Source organism: Dendrobates tinctorius, unplaced genomic scaffold (assembly GCF_039654945.1).
Source record: "Dendrobates tinctorius isolate UK_male_01 unplaced genomic scaffold, ASM3965494v1 ptg000158l, whole genome shotgun sequence".
Taxonomy (NCBI): domain Eukaryota; kingdom Metazoa; phylum Chordata; class Amphibia; order Anura; family Dendrobatidae; genus Dendrobates; species Dendrobates tinctorius.
In genome coordinates, this window is record NW_027361825.1 from 16,858,980 (window position 1) to 16,875,735 (window position 16,756).

The following is a 16,756-nucleotide window of genomic DNA, read 5'->3' on the forward strand; positions in this document are numbered from 1 at the left end:
CCAGCCAAAAACGTCAAATGGCGCTGCTTCGCTTCCGAGCTCTGCCATGCGCCCAAATAGTGGTCTACCCCCACATGTGGGGTATCAGCGTACTCAGGACAAATTGCACAATAACTTTTAGGGTCCTGTTACCCTTCGGAAAATAAAAATGGGAGGTGAAAAGATCATTTTTGTGGAAAAAATATGATTTTTTAATTGTACCGCTGTACGTTATAAACTTCTGTGAAGCCCTTGTGGGTTCAAAGTTCTCACCATATATCTAGATAAGTTCCCTGTGGGGTCTAGTTTCCAAAATGGAGTCACTTGTGTGGGGTTTCCACTGTTTAGATATATCAGGGGCTCTCCAAACGTGACATGGCGTCCGATCTGAATTCCAGCCAATTTTGCATTGAAAAAATCAAACGGCGCTCCTTCCCTTCTGAGCGAAGCCATGTGCCAAAACAGTGGTTCCCCCCCACATATCAGGTATCAGCGTACTCAGGACATATTGCACAATAAATTTTGCAGTCCAATTTCTCCTGTTACCCTTGGTAAAATAAAAAAAATTGAACCTGAAGTATTTTTTTTGTGAAAAAAAGTTAGATGTTCATTTTTTTTTTAAATAGTCAAAAAATTCTTGTGACGCACCTAAAGGGTTAATAAACTTCTTGAATGTGGTTTTGAGCACCTTAAGGGGTGCAGTTTTTAGAATGGTGTCACTTTTTGGTATTTTGTATCATATAGACCCCTCAAAGTGGCTTCAAATGTGATGTGGTCCGTTAAAATAAAATGGTGTGGCAAAAATGAGAAATCGCTGGTCAATTTTTAACCCTTATAACTTCCAAAATTGTGCTGATGTAAAGTAAACATGTGGGAAATGTTACATATCAAGTTTTTTGTGTGCCGTAACTGTGATTTAAGGGCATAAAAATTCAAAGTTGGAAAATTGCGAAATTTACGCCAAATTTCCATGTTTGTTCACAAATAAACGCAAATTATTTAAATGAAACTTTACCACTAACATGAAGTACAATATGTCACGAGAAAACTGTGTCAGAATAACCAGGATCCATGGAAGCGTTTCAGAGTTATTACCTCTTAAAGGGACAGTGGTTAGAATTATAAAAATTGGCCCGGTCATGAACGTGCAAACCACCCTTGGGGCTTAAGGGGTTAATAGGCTCCTCTGTCCTCCCCTCATTACCTGTAGTAATGGCACCTGTTTGAACTTGTTATCAGTATAAAAGACACCTGTCCACATCCTCAAACAGTCACACTCCAAACTCCACTATGGTGAAGACCAAAGAGCTGTCGAAGGACACCAGAAACAAAATTGTAGCCCGGCACCAGGCTGGGGAAAACTGAATCTGCAATATGCAAGCAGCTTGGTGTGATGAAATCAACTGTGGGAGCAATAATAAGAAAATGGAAGACATACAAGGCCACTGATAATCTCCCTTGATCTGGGGCTCCACGCAAGGTCTCACCCCGTGGGGGTCAAAATGATCACAAGAACGGTGAGCAAAAATCCCAGAACCACATGAGGAGGGGGGACATAGTGAATGACCTGCATAGAGTTGGGACCACCATAACAAAGGCTACCATCAGTAACACACTATGCCGCCAGAGACTCAGATCCTGCAGTGCCAGATGTGTCCCCCTGCTTAAGCCAGTACATGTCCGGACCGTCTGAAGTTTGCTAGAGAGAATTTAGATTATCCAGAAGAGTACTGGGAAAATGTCATATGGTCTGATAGAACTGTTAGGTAGAAACAAAAACTTGTCATGTTTGGAGGAGACAGAATGGCTGAGTTGCATCCAATGAACACCATACCTACTGTGAAGCATGGGGGTGGCAACGTCATGCTTTAGGGCTGTTTCTCTGCAAAGGGACCAAGACGACTTTGTGTATGTGAAATAATGAATAGGCCCATGTATCATGAGATTTTGAGTGCAAACCTCCTTCCATCAGCAAGGGCATTGAAGATGAAACATGGATGGGTCTTTCAGCATGATAGTGATCCCAAGCACACCACCAGGGCAATGAAGGAGTGGCTTCATAAGAAGCATATGAAGGTACTGGAATGGCCTAGCCAGTCTCCAAATCTCAACCCCATAGAAAACCTTTGGAGGGAAATGAAAGTCTGTGTTGCCCAGCGACAGGCCCAAAACCTCACTGCTCTAGAGGAGATCTGCATGGAGGAATGGGCCAACATAACCACCAACAATGTGTGCCAACCTTGTGAAGACTTACAGAAAACATTTGACCTCTGTCATTGTCAACAAAGGATATATAACAAAGTATTGAGATGAATTTTTGTTAATGACCAAATACTTATTTTCAACCATAATTTGCAAAATAAATCTTGCCAAATCAGACAAGGTGATTTTCTGGATATGTTTTCTCAATTTTGACTCTCATAGTTGTGGTCTACCTATGATGTCAATTACAGGCCTCTCTCATCTTTTTAAGTGGGAGAACTTGCACAATTGGTGGCTGACTAAATACCTTTTTTCCCCACTGTATAGAGGGCTATGTGAGGGATCATACTGTATATAGGAGGCTATGTGTGGGCTCGTACTGTATACAGAAATCTATGTGAGGGCTCATACTACAGGGTGGGCCATGTACATGTATACACCTAAATAAAATGGGAATGGTTGGTGATATCAACTTCCTGTTTGAGGCACATTAGTATATGGAAGGGGGAAAACTTTTCAAGATGGGTGGTGACTATGGCAGCCATTTTGGATCCAACTTTAGTTTTTCCAATGGGAAGAGTGTCATGTGACACATCAAACTTATTGAGAATTTCACAAGAAAAACAATGGGGCATAGTACCTAACTGTGGTTAGTTGTAACAAATTATAATGATTATCCTCCATCCCATAGTCTCGTGCCCATATACCCATCACACATCCTCCATCCCATAGTCCCGTGCCATGGTGACTGTGATGTCATAATAGGTTGCAACCATTCTGACATCATCATCGCCATGGCAACCTATAATGACATCATTGTCGCCATGGCAACCTATAATGACATCATCGTCGCTATGGCAACCTATTATGACATCATCGTCACCACCGTCACCATGGCAACCTATTATGACATCATCGTTACCATGGCAACCATTATGACATCATCATCGATACACACGTTTTTATATATATAGACTAGCTGAAGAGCCTGACATTACCCAGGCATAGTAACTAACTGTGGTTAGTTATAACAAATTATAATGATTATCCTCCATCCTATAGTCCAGTGCCCATATACCCATCATACATATCCTCCATCCCATAGTCCCGTGCCCATATACCCATCATACATATCCTCCATCCCATAGTCCCGTGCCCATATACCCATCACACATCCTCCATCCCATAGTCCAGTGCCCATATACCCATCATACATATCCTCCATCCCATAGTCCCGTGCCCATATACCATCATACATATCCGCCATCCCATAGTACCGTGCCCATATACCAATCATACATATACTCCATCCCATAGTCCCATGCTCATATAACATCATACATATCCTCCATCCCATAGTCCCCTGCCATGGTGACTGTGATGTCATAATAGGTTGCAATCATTCTGACATCATTGTCGCCATGGCAACCTATAATGACATCATCGTCGCCAAGGCAACCTATTATGACATCCTCACCATGGCAACCATTATTACATCATCAGCATGGCAACCATTATGACATCATCTTTGCCATGGCAACCTTTATGACATCATCGTCGCTATGGCAACCTATTATGACATCATCGTCGCCATGGCAACCATTATGACATCATCGTCGACACACACACATACACTCATTTTTATATATATAGGTATCGCTATGTTATGTATAGTGCTGTACATAAGGGAAAAATTTGCGCGGCACAGCAGTGAACCTGTGTTACTCACATGACCTATCACATAATCTATCAAAGGGAATCATGTGACATGTCATGTGATACATCCGGAACCTGGGGGGGGCACGCCTTCTAAACTGCCTGGGGCTCTGGCTCCTTTTAATCCGCCCTTGGTTGTGCATATACCTACTATTCGGCCACCCCTAAACAGTGCTCACAAGCAGAAATGCTTGCATTGGCTAATTGTAAAACCGCCTTGTTTACTGATGAGTGCCGTGTAACCCTGGTTGGTCCAGATGGATGGAGCAGCGGATGGTTGGTGGATGGCCACCATGCCCCAACAAGGCTGCAGCATCAGCAAGGAGGTGGCTGAGTCATGTTTTGGACCGGAATCGCAGGGAGAGATCTGGTGGACCCATTTAGGGGTGACAATGTGCTGAAAATGTGCTGAGTCATTGGCTGCTATGGGCGGTGTGGCTACCATCCTCCCCTGACCGCAGCCCTACTGAAAACCTTTGGCATATTATCACTTGAATGATCTATGAGGGTGGGAGGCTGCTCACATCAAAACAGCAGCTCTGGAAGGCGAGTCTGACATGATGGAAAGAAATTCAAGCATAACCGATCCGAAAACTCACAAGTTCAATGGATGCAAAAATTGTGAAGGTGACATTAAAGTTGGGGTCCTGTGGTTACCATGTAATTTGACCTGTTTAGATGTTTTTGATTTTAAAAAGCTTTTGATTTCAGTAAATGTGATCTATTAATGCTGCAAATTATTACAAATGACTATTTTCACTTCTTTACAAGCTATAAAATGGTTGGGAACTCTGTTGTGCAAAATACAGTAATTTTGAACAGTGTATTATGAGGTTTTTTTAGTTTTTACAAAAATACTGTTATCACTGGAAGGGTTGTCTAAAAGGGATTTATACTATAACGGTTGATGATTTGTACATTATACTGACTCATTTGCATCTACCCTTTAAGAAAATCAGAAAAAATAGCATTTGCGTAATAATTTAGAACGCAGTGTGTAGCACTATTGATATATATCTTGAATCACAATAACCCTTCAAATTTTATGTGGCCCTTGGGAGTGGTATAATCTCAAAGTTTAGCACTCTGACCAAAAAAGGCTGGGTACCTCTGCATTAGATTAACATCGGTAGAAACCGATATCAACAGGATCAGCTAATAGTCTATATATTGGTGGCCTAGACAGGTAATGTCAGAGGGGTTAAAGGGGATATTCCTATCGCCTCGATCCTATCCCAACATGTAGAAGGTGTAATAATAATAATATTAGCAAATACCTCCAATTAGAAATGTAGTATAGTTTTTCTGACTCGCTATGTCTCTTTCCTCGTGCAGGCATTGCAGGACCTTGGGTATTCATGGTTATGACCACTGATATAGTGCCATCTAGTTGCTAGTGGTCATAAACATGGAAACCTAAGGTCCTACAATGCCTGCACATGAGGAAAGAGACATGGCGAATCAGAAAAACTATACTACATTTTTAATTGGAAGTATTTGCTAATATTATTGTTATTATTAGACCTACTACATATTGGGATAGGATCTTGAAGATGGGAATAGCCCTCTAAGAATCCCGAGGTCTGATTTTAGACTGCTGATCCTTTTGTTCTCTAAGAGCGTGAGCGCTCCTGTGTATGTGAGAATCGGCCGAGATATCTGCCAGCTATGTAATGTGTATTGGGGGCTTTAGCTGGATGATTTGATCAGTACTTGAGGCCCCCACCACCTCTGTTCTCTTGCTCTTCACATCAGTTGGCTTTGAGTCTTTATCTTGCCTTCTTCGAGTAATTCTCCTGCTTCCTTTCATTAAAAATCAGTGACCAACTCCAGATGTTCTACATATTGTTTAACTTGCACCACGGCCAACTGATGGTCGTAGACCCGCTGTGAAAAGCCTTTCATTGCTGTGGTGAGTGGACATACTTCCTTCTGTTCCTTCTATCCATCTCCTATTTAGACTCATCAGTCCATAAAACCATCCTTCTATTCTCCAATCCAGGCTTCTCCAGCCCTTGTGCCACCATTCTTCCTATGTGCTTGGCTTCTCATTAATGGCCTCTTGACAGCTACATCTGCTTTTAGACCCATCACATTAAGTTGCTTCAGAGCTAAAAGGGGGAAAGAGACATCTGTGGAATACAAGACTTTTTTCTTGCACGGTTGCTTCCATCTGATCTCAATTTTTTATTTTTATTTTTTTTTTACTATTCTATTTTTTTACACTTTTGCTTATTTTCACCATTGCTGAAAAAAAATTAATAATCAGAATAACCTGCATTTGTATCATCACGAGTTTGGAGGAGCAAATGTGCATTATTAGCATGTGTTAACAAGAGTTGCATTTATTATGTGCGGCAGAAGCCTGAGCTCTCATCAGCCCCTCATTGTATCACATCGTCCCTCATCAGTCCCCCCTGCGCTATTAAGAGTTTTTTCTCTATGGCTGCTGAGTGGCAGACAGATGAGATGTTGTAACTGCAGATATCAGCCCCATACACAAACAGCACCTGCCCAAGGGGGGATGGAGGGTGCTTAATGCACGCCGCCTGTCTCTATTGTGCGCGGAACAATTGGGGAGTGGGGACCAACGAGGAGGGGGCTATTAATCTGTCTTCGCTACTCACAATGAAATCTGGTTAAAACCACATGTCCCCAACCCCCTACACACTCCTATTTACCTTGATGACCGTCTGGCACGGTGCACGGCCCATAACCAGTCACCATATGCTGCTTTTAGGTCTTTGTGCTCAGACCAACTCCTCTCGTCTTTTATCTACCCTATCCAATGTGTTTAGCTTAGAAGAATATTGTGGAAGTGATGGCAGAAGCCAGAAATGAGTAAACAGCAAGGAAGATGCAGAAGATTTACAGAGTCATTGAGTCACAAAAAGTTGCGCTATATTCGTAGAGTTCTCTGGCTGACCGTGTCCTCATGAAATGGGAGCACCGCGGGACTTCCCGTGATGCCTGTTTGCTTATTCAGGCCCATAATAAGCGACACAGATAATTGGGACTCATTTTGGAGAGAAAAGTCAGTGTGAAAAGTCCAAGCGAGGGTTTAAGCTTGGGGCAATTATCTGAAGACATGATTTACATTCATAGAAATGCTCCAGGTTCCGCGATGCACAGCTGGTCGCGTGCACGGAGCTTTTGTGCTTGCAATCTATAGGATTATATAAGATCATCATTGCTTTAGGTGACAAACTTAGATGTATGAGGAAGAGAAGGGGCATTTATAATGTGATACAGGCGTCATATATGCTGTAAAAATAAAGGTTTGTGGTTATATACAATATAGCCATTGATAATGGATAAAGGCCCTATTTCTGTAGGATTGAGGCAAAAGTATATGAGTAGAAGGTGAGGGCTTCACTGTGATTTTTTGTAGCACTTCTGATTGATTTTGACTATTTAGCTGCAGCAAGAGTCCAAAAAGTTGCATTCAATTGCATGGACTGCAGCTGTTAGCTAAATAGTCAAAATCAATCAGGAGTACTACAAAAAAATCAATTGCGAGGACTGCAGCTGTCACTTACTAGTAAAAATAAATCAGTTACATTAAAAAAAAGTTGCAGTGTAGTCCAGGCCTTATCTGTGGTAGAACAACAACCCCCCCAAAAAAACTTAAAAACTCATTATACTATTGTGGTGTAGTTTTAGGCAGGTGTGGAAGAACGCTGCTTTAAAAAATAGAAGTGTTAATTGTTTTTATCAGTTAACAAAATTCAAAGTGAATGAGCTAAAAAAGAATCTAAATTACATCAATATTTGGTGTGACCGCCCTTTGTCATCAAAACAGGATCAATTTCTCTAGGTGCATTTTCACAAACTCATGTATTTTGTAGGATTATATCAAACAGGTGCTAATGATCATCGTTTCATATGTACGTTGAAACACAGTCATAAATAGAAACAGAAATAGCTGTGTAGGAGGCTTAAGACTGAGTGACAAACATCCAAACTCTGCTACAAAGGTGAGGATGTGGAAGACAGTTTCATGTTACAGGTAAGACACCATGGCAAGATTAAGTATATCCACAAGACATAAGGTAGTTATACTGCATCATCCCATGCAGGGATTTCAAAGCTGACCGGGTTTTAAAGATGTGCTCTTCAAGCTCTTTTGAAGAAGCACCAAGAAATAGGTAGTGGTGAGGATCATAGACACAGAGGTTGGCCAAGGAATCATAGAATCATAGAATCGTAGAGTTGGAAGGGACCTCCTGGGCCATCTGGTCCAACCCCCTGCTCAAAGCAGGATTCGCTAAATCATCCCAGTTAGATGTCTGTCCAGCCTCTGTTTGAAGACTTCCATTGAAGGAGAACTCACCACTTCTCGTGGCAGCCTGTTCCACTCATTGATCACTCTAACTGTCAAAAAGTTTTTTCTAATATCTAATCTGTGTCTCCTCCCATTCAGCTTCATCCCATTGCTTCTAGTCTTTCCTTGTGCAAATGAGAATAAAGTTGATCCTTCTACAATGTGACAGCCCTTTAGATATTTGTAGACAGCTATTAAGTCTCCTCTCAGTCTTCTCTTTTGCAAACTAAACATTCCCAAATCCTGCAACCTTTCCTCATAAGACAGGGTTTGCAGACCGGTCACCATTCTGGTCGCTCTTTTCTGAACTTGCTCCAGTTTGTTGATGTCTTTTTTAAAATGTGGTGCCCAAAATTGGACACAATATTCCAGATGAGGTCTGACCAAAGAGGAGTAGAGGGAAATAATGACTTCACGTGATCTAGACTGTATGCTTCTGTTAATACATCCTAGAATTGCATTTGCCTTTTTTGCTGCTGCATCACACTGTTGACTCATATTCAGTCTGTGATCTATTAGTATACCCAAGTCTTTTTTACATGTGCTGTCACTTAGCCCTATTCCTCCCATTCTATATATGCTTTTTTCATTTTTATTGCCCAGATGTAGTACTTTGCATTTCTCCCTGTTAAAAACCATTCTGTTAGTTGCTGCCCACTTCTCCAGTTTATTTAAATCTTTTTGAATCCTCTCTCTCTCTTCTCTAGTATTAGCTATCCCTCCTAGCTTTGTGTCATCAGCAAATTTAATCAGTTTACCCTCAATTCCTTCATCTAGGAAACTTGGTGCAGAAGATGAAAGGCACAACATGCTTATGGTACGTTCCTTCAAATTCAGAATTTTTCCAGCAGTGCCATCAGGTCAGAACTGGCAGCAACCAGTGGGACCCAGCTACACCCATTAGGAGAAGTCTGGCTAGAAGTGGTTGTCAGAGAAAAATTATGGACCAAAGTCTTACCTTTCAATATGGAAATAAGGTCAGTTGACTCAAATATGTATGAAAATCGAGCTGGGGTGCAGAAAAATAGCAGCAGGTGCTCTGGACTGATAAGTCAATATTTAGCTGTAACAGAAGGCAGTTTGTTCACTGAAGGGCTGGAAAGTGCTACAATAACAAGTGTCGTCTGCAGGCAGCAGTGAAGCACAGTGGAGGGTCCCTGCAAGATTGGGGCTGCATTTCAGCAAATACAGTTGGGGATTTTGTCAGAATTAATTGTGTTCTCAATGACCAGTAATAGGCTACGGTCACACTGTCAGTATTTGGTCAGTATTTTACATTAGTATTTGTAAGCCAAAACCAGGTGAGAAACAATCAGAGAAAAAGTATAATATAATCACATTACTTCTGCATTTTTGACCCACTCCTGGTATGGCTTACAAATACTGATGTCAAATACTGATAGTGTGACCGTAGCCATAGAGTCAGATACTTATCCATCATGTATTACCATCAGGGAGGCATCTGATTGGCTCCAAATTTATTCTGCAGCTGCACAACCACCCCAAACATACAGCCAATGTCATTAAGAATTGGTGCAGTTTTTTTATGGAACTAGGCAGCGAGGCTGTCCCAAAACATTTTAGTGAACTAACTACAGATCTTCTGTTGATGTTGAACGCAAACATACTGTTAGGAGTCAGATTTCTACCTCTCCTATGTTGAAATCTAGACCCTTACATTCTGCAGTCTCCTGCGCTTCATCTGCTGCAGAGGAGATTGCAGAGGAGAGTGCCTTGCAGCAACTCTCTCCAGAGGCTAAGTCCTTTGTTCCCTTAACTGAGCATGCTCATGGGACGAACTCCCATTGGAGTTCCGGAGTCAGGTGCTCATGTCCTGTGTCAAATCCTATTGGTTCCTCTTGGAGCCGTGGAGATTTCCGGAAGGTCCCATTTGGTATAAAAAGCGCACATGGCTGTTCCGCCATGCGCTAGTATTTTTCATACTTGCTGCTGTAAGTTTGATGATGAATGCTTGGACTGGAGAATGACTTATTAAGAAACCCCTTCCCTCTCATAATACGTTTGTGTGAGTGATTGGTTCCTGCCAGTAGTAGTGCCAGCGCGCATAGCTCCATCTTGCTCAGCAGCCTATAACGGGGCTTGCTTCAGTGCACATTGGGTGCAGTTAAACCCTGTGCACATTACCGCCATAGTGCTCTGCATCTACTAGCTGCGGATTTTCCATCCTCCGCACGGTGGACCCCGAGCGGCGAAGGCACTTTATTCATATTTTTTATTTAGTGCCTTCCGCCACTCCTAACATAATACTAGCGCCAGGGTCTGGCTAGAGATGGCAGACCAGCAGCAACTTTTACAGTGTGTGCGACAGCTCGAGGCTCGCTTGACTACCCTTGAGAGAGCTCTCGCAGCTGCGCAGGCCACGGATGCTGCTGTTCAGGCACTCACAGATGCGGTAGGGCGTATGTCCATGTCCGCCCTTGCGCCGACAGTTACCCGCCTCCAGTTGCCCAAAAAATACTGTAGCGATGGCGCCTCCTGCAGGGGTTTCAACAGCCGGTGCTCAATGCACCTGGAGATGCTGGCTGCGCAATTTAATACAGAGCAGACTAAGGGGGCCTTTATTATCTCCCTACTGTTGGGCAAGGCCTTGGAATGGGCTACGCCTTTATGGGAACGTGGTGACCTCGAGATTCGGACCGCGGCCAACTTGCTAACAGCCATCAAGCAAGTATTTCTCGGTCCACGGGTCACGCACGATACGTCTCTGCAACTTCTCGCCCTTACTCAGGGGTCACTTTCGGTTAGCCAGTATGTCGTCCGTTTTCGGACACTGGCGTCCGAGTTGGAGTGGTCCGACAAAGCCCTTATCCCCGTTTTTTGGCGAGGTCTAGCAGAGCACGTGAAGGATGCTCTCTCCACTAGAGAGATCCCCACCAGCTTGGAGGAGTTAATTTCCGTCTCCTCACGTATCGACCTCCATTTTTCGGAGCGCGGTATGGAGCGGGCTCGCTCCAAGTGAAGAGCTGTTTCGGCTCCTAAATTTTTTGAACCTCTTGAGCTGTCTGAGCTGTAGGTTCTACCCCCTGAGCCCATGGAGGTGTCTCGTACCAATCTTAATACGGACTCGGACCAGGAATCCATTTGCGGTTGTCACCGTGTATGTGCGGTTTCTCCGGAAGCCAGCTCCCCGCAATGGTCGGAGTCTGAACCGGGTATCGAGACCTTTGTCCCTCCTCATCTTAGGGCTCAGGTTCTCGCCTGGGCACATGCGTCCAATGCGCCCCACCATCGGGGTTACATGCAAATATCGAAGCTATTGGCCGGAGTGTATTGGTGGCCCCATAGGGCTCGGGACATCAAAAAATGTATCCAGGCTTGCACCTTATTTGCTCAGGACAGCCTTCCTAGGCGGAGTGGTAACGGTCGCTGACTCACGGCGGCGTTCGGTTGCTTCGCCCGCTCCTGTGGTCTCCCACGTGTCCCTACTGAAACCAGGTGATCTTGCCTCCACTGATGCCTTCCAAGTGTCCCAGTTTACGGTAACACCTACCAGGACACCAAGCTCGCCTTCGGACGAGTTTGAGCCTTATGCCACTGTAGGGCACAGGTTCATGGTCAGGAAGGCTCAGGGAGGAGGGGGCCCTAGGAGGGGAGGTAATGTTTGGAGTCAGATTTCTACCTCTCCTATGTTGAAATCTAGACCCTTACATTCTGCAGTCTCCTGCGCTTCATCTGCTGCAGAGGAGATTGCAGAGGAGAGTGCCTTGCGGCCTCTCTTTCCAGAGGCTAAGTCCTTTGTTCCCTTAACTGAGCATGCTCATGGGACGAACTCCCATTGGAGTTCGGGAGTCAGGTTCTCAGGTCCTGTGTCAATTCCTATTCGCTCCTCTTGGAGCCTTGGAGATTTCCGGAAGATCCCGTTTGGTATAAAAAGCGTGCATGGCTGTTCCGCCATGCGCTAGTATTTTTCATACTTGCTGCTGTATGTTTGATGATGGATGCTTGGACTGGTGACTGACTTATTAAGAAACCCCTTCCCTCTGATAATATGTTTGTGTGAGTGATTGGTTCCTGCCGGTAGTAGCGCCAGCGCGCCTAGCTCCATCTTGCTTAGCAGCCTAGCATCTGCATTGCGACAGTGTTATTGCAGCGCTTTACCTGCGGCTCAGTTCTTGCCGCGCTGCAGTTGCAGCTTATCTCGGCGTCCGCTGTTGCGACGCCACGCACCTTATTTAACGGTAGGTCTAGACGGAGTAGTCCTGTTGTTTAAGGCTACTCCTGTGACCCTGAATACCGTGTCTGCATCGCTGAGGCTCTGTGACCCTGAACAGACTCAGCGTTTTGTGTATGCTTTTGCCTGCAGCTCTGTGAGTGTAACAGAGCTTGCTTCAGTGCACATTGGGTGCAGTTAAACCCTGTGCACATTACCGCCATAGTGCTCTGCATCTACTAGCTGCAGATTTTCCATCCTCCGCACGGTGGACCCCGAGCGGCGAAGGCACTTTATTCATATTTTTTATTTAGTGCCTTCCGCCACTCCTAACACATACAGCTAATGTCATTAAAAACTATCTTCAGCATGAAGAAGAAAAATGAGTCCTGAAAGTGATTATACGAATACATAGAGCCCTGATCTCAACATCATTGAGTCTGTCTGGGATTTCATGAAGAGACCAAAGGATTTTCACAATCCGACATCCACAGATGATCTGTAGTTAGTTCAAGATGTTTTGGAACAACCTCCTGCTGAGTTCCATAAAAAAACTGCACAAATTCTTAATGACATTAGCTGTATGTTTGGGGTCATTGTCCTGCTGTAGAATAGATTTGGGGCCAAACAGGGTCCTCCCTGAGACATTTAGCCTTGTTTCCATCTGGTGGGTATGGCTTTTTGGCCACAATTTTTCCATAAAGATGACTTCTCAAAACATTAGATATGTATATCTGGGTCCCAGTGGTAGCTGCCTGGTCAGAGCTGATGGCACTGCTGGTCATTTTCTAATTTAGAAGGGATGTAAGCATTATGTGTCTTTCATCTGCCTTACTTGGCCAATCGCTGTATCTACTATCCTCATTGTTGCATATTTCTTGATGCTTCTTCAAAATAGCTTGAACAGCATATCTTGAAACCACAGACTGCTTTGAAATTTTTGCTTGAGAGAGACCTCCTGATGCAGTATAACTACCCTGTATCTTGTTGCTATGCTCAGTCTTGCCATGGTGTGTGACTTGTGACATGAAACTGTCTTCCATAACCTCACCTTTATAGCAGAGCTTGGTCTTTCAACCTACCCATGAAAATGATGATCATTATCACTCATTTGCAATAATTGGTTATTCATACGCCTGACTATAATCTTACAAATCTGAATCTAGAAGAATAGATGCTATTTTGAAGCTGAAGGGCGGTCACTACATATTGGTGTGATTTAGTTTTCATTTTTCTTCATTCACTTTTTGTTTTGTTTATTGATAAAAAAATAAACTTAACACTTCCATTTTTAAAAGCATTCTGACTTTGCAGCATTTTATCTATACCTGCCTAAAACTTTTGCACAGTAGTGTGTTTATTTGTTTCTTATATATTTTTGTAAAAATTGACATTTCTATGCAGAAGATTCATTACAATGTTGGGGGTGTGCCCTTTCTTTATACGTAAGAAAGAGTCTGAAACGCATTGTATTGTACAATAAAGCTCCATTATCGGACCATTTTTTTTTTTTTTTTTAATTGTCAGCAGCGCCTAAGTGAAACTGTAACTGTCACATGTGAATTGATTATATTCCAAATTAGGGCTTGTAGTTTGCCTGGTTCTGCCAGTGGAGCGCCAACGGATGCTCCGGGGCAACCAAACCTAATCTGCAACAGAGAGTTTTGCCATCCTTTGAATAACTCTAAAAGGTGAGATGATTTATTTTTCCCTTTTTTCAGAATTTTATGATTGTACAGGAGTACACTATGGAGCGCTCCTATTATCATTTTTAATTTTGAGAGCAAAAATTTACATCAGTTCCCGTCTCTCAATGACTATTGGCCGTATGGGCGTCTAAAAGATAGATGTCTTATTGTTTATGATGGACCATGATTTTGAGAAACGGGAGAAAAATGGAAGTTTTATCTTTGATGCTGGCTGCCTTTTTTCTTCAGATACATGAAGATGTAGGACCATATTATAGGGGAAAAGAACTACTTTGACTTATGCGATTTTTAAAAAAAGCACATTTATATTCAGGGGTGTTGAAACCAATGGGTCTGATCAATTTGCCGACACTTTTGAAGGGTTTAGCATGCAGCTAGGATATTGAAATTTAGCACAAAAAACCCACCATGGTTAGCATGCCATGCCTGCACCTAAAGGTCAGTTGGTTGGTTATTTGGGCACTATATGGCACTGTCATTTATGTATGATATTAATACAATTAAGGCACTATTATGTGGACACTTTTTGGCAGCATTCTAATGTTTTCCTTATAAAGGGATCAGATAAACACTTAGCACCTTCTCCTCTATCGGGCTTGTTGGGATGTATTGAGGCATTAGACAGCTCTCCGCCTCCGCTATAGACAGGAACACCAGGCTCTGTGTTCTTTTAGAAAGAGCCACTGCCAGACTCCTCTGGCAACATCTTATTACCTGGAGAACAAAACACTCGACCATTGAAAATCAAACCAATCTGCTGATCCTTCTGGCCTTCAAAATCATCTCTAGGGTGAGAGTCAGGAGACTCACATACACCTTAGACAGTCTGCCGATTTCGGTGAGTTCGGTCGACCCTCACATTCAGAAGTTTTCTAGTTCGTCCTAGCGCTCCTGTATTTTGTATGAGAAAGCGACTAACTAACTGATGGTGGCTTATCTTAGGTAGAACAGTGCCATCGTCAGTCCAAAATTAGACATGTGCGATTGTTATATCCCCTGACCATCCATGGGCTGCTGCCCCATACATATTAGCCCATTGGCCAAATCCATTAATATCGGCGGCTTCAGCCAACTTTAGTCTAATGTGAATTGAGACCATTATTTTAATCTGTATTTAGGACTTTTGACATTTATGTCATGTGTAAAGTAGATATAAGAAGAAAAGGACAAAAAAAGGCACAAAGAGTTGGAGTGGGTATTCAGAGATACTCACGCTCAGCACAGTATTCTCCCTTCCAGCCATTCAGGCATAACCGCGTTCCCTCTTGGTCACAAACATAATGTCCGAAAGTGTCATCCCGGGGTCGGCAGTAGTCAGAACAGCTGTCACCATAGTAATGCTCGTCACATGTGACATGATAGGAGTAACGTAATTCACTCTGCTGCCCGAGGTGTATGTCCTGAGACCAGTCTTCGCCGACAGATAGGCGTCTACGAGTGGCCAGACGGCTGAGGAGATTATTGGGGTTTTCTGCAAGAAATGGAAAATTCATATTTCTGTAGGGTGAATTTTGAATATTTAAATTACTGCTGTGCTCTAAAAAGTACAGTACACACATATTCATCGATGACGACATCTAAGAAAACAGTACCCTAAAAAGGAAATTTTAGATGATAAAAAAAAGAAAAAAATAATAATTTTTGCTATCAGAGAAATCTGCTTCTTTCTCCTCCTTGACTTATCTTTCACTACCAACTCATGGCTGAAATCTGTATTCAGTGAAGAAAGATTTTTCGAGTACTGAAATAAGAGATAACAGTTGGTGCTCATAAATTTCTATGGAGAGGGATGAGCCAGAGGCTGATACAGACATTCCGATGCTAGTTCCATAGAAATTTATGAGAAGAAACTGTCTTCTCCTATCTCAGTAACAGAAATATCCGTTTTCACTGAAGACACATTGTACCCAAGAATTGAGAATTTTGTGACTAAATGTTCAGACCAGGAGGAGAAAGGAGCAGATTTGTTTGATAAGAAATATTACAAGGTTTCTTACTTTCATTTGTACTATTGACTCATGAAAAAGAGACAGTTACTTCTTTACCACTGCAAGATCAATCCATTTACCACCTGACTGGGCACCTGAGCTTTTTCATTTATTCAGTTTCAAAAACTATAAAAAATGTTCGATTTTGAATATGCAAACAATTTTGCTCCTTGTTTTCGTGATATACAGTGGGTACGGAAAGTATTCACACCCCTTTAGATTTTTCACTATTTGTTTCATTGCAGCCATTTGGTAAATTCAAAAAAATCATTTTTTTCTCATTAATGTACACTCTGCACCTCATCTTGACTGAAAAAAAGCAGAAATGTAGAAATTTTTGCAAATTTATTAAAAAAGAAAAGCTGAAATATCACATGGTCATAACTCATAAGTATTCAGACCCTTTCCTCAGACACTCATATCTAAGTCACATGCTGTCCATTTCCTTGTTACCCTCCTTGATATGGTTCTACTCCTTCATTGGAGTCCAGCTGTGTTTAATTAAACTGATAGGACTTGATTTGTAAAGGCACACACCTGTCTATATAAGACCTCACAGCTCACAGTGCATATCAGACCAAAGGAGAATCATGAGGTCAAAGGAACTGGCCAAGGAGCTCAGAGACAGAATTGTGGCAAGGTATAGATCTGGCCAAGGTTATAAAAA

The 16,756-nt window shown here is 42.7% G+C and overlaps 1 protein-coding gene across 3 annotated transcripts in view; it reads right to left on the reverse strand.

Annotated features, from left to right (window-relative positions):
- DLL3 (delta like canonical Notch ligand 3) overlaps nt 1-16,756 on the reverse strand; it is a 125,329-nt gene that overhangs the window by 66,338 nt on the left and 42,235 nt on the right. For all 3 annotated transcript variants that reach the window (XM_073549011.1, XM_073549012.1, XM_073549010.1), the window contains one exon: nt 15,315-15,572. In XM_073549011.1, coding sequence (XP_073405112.1) covers nt 15,315-15,572 — 258 coding nt within the window. The remainder of the gene's footprint in view (nt 1-15,314; nt 15,573-16,756) is intronic.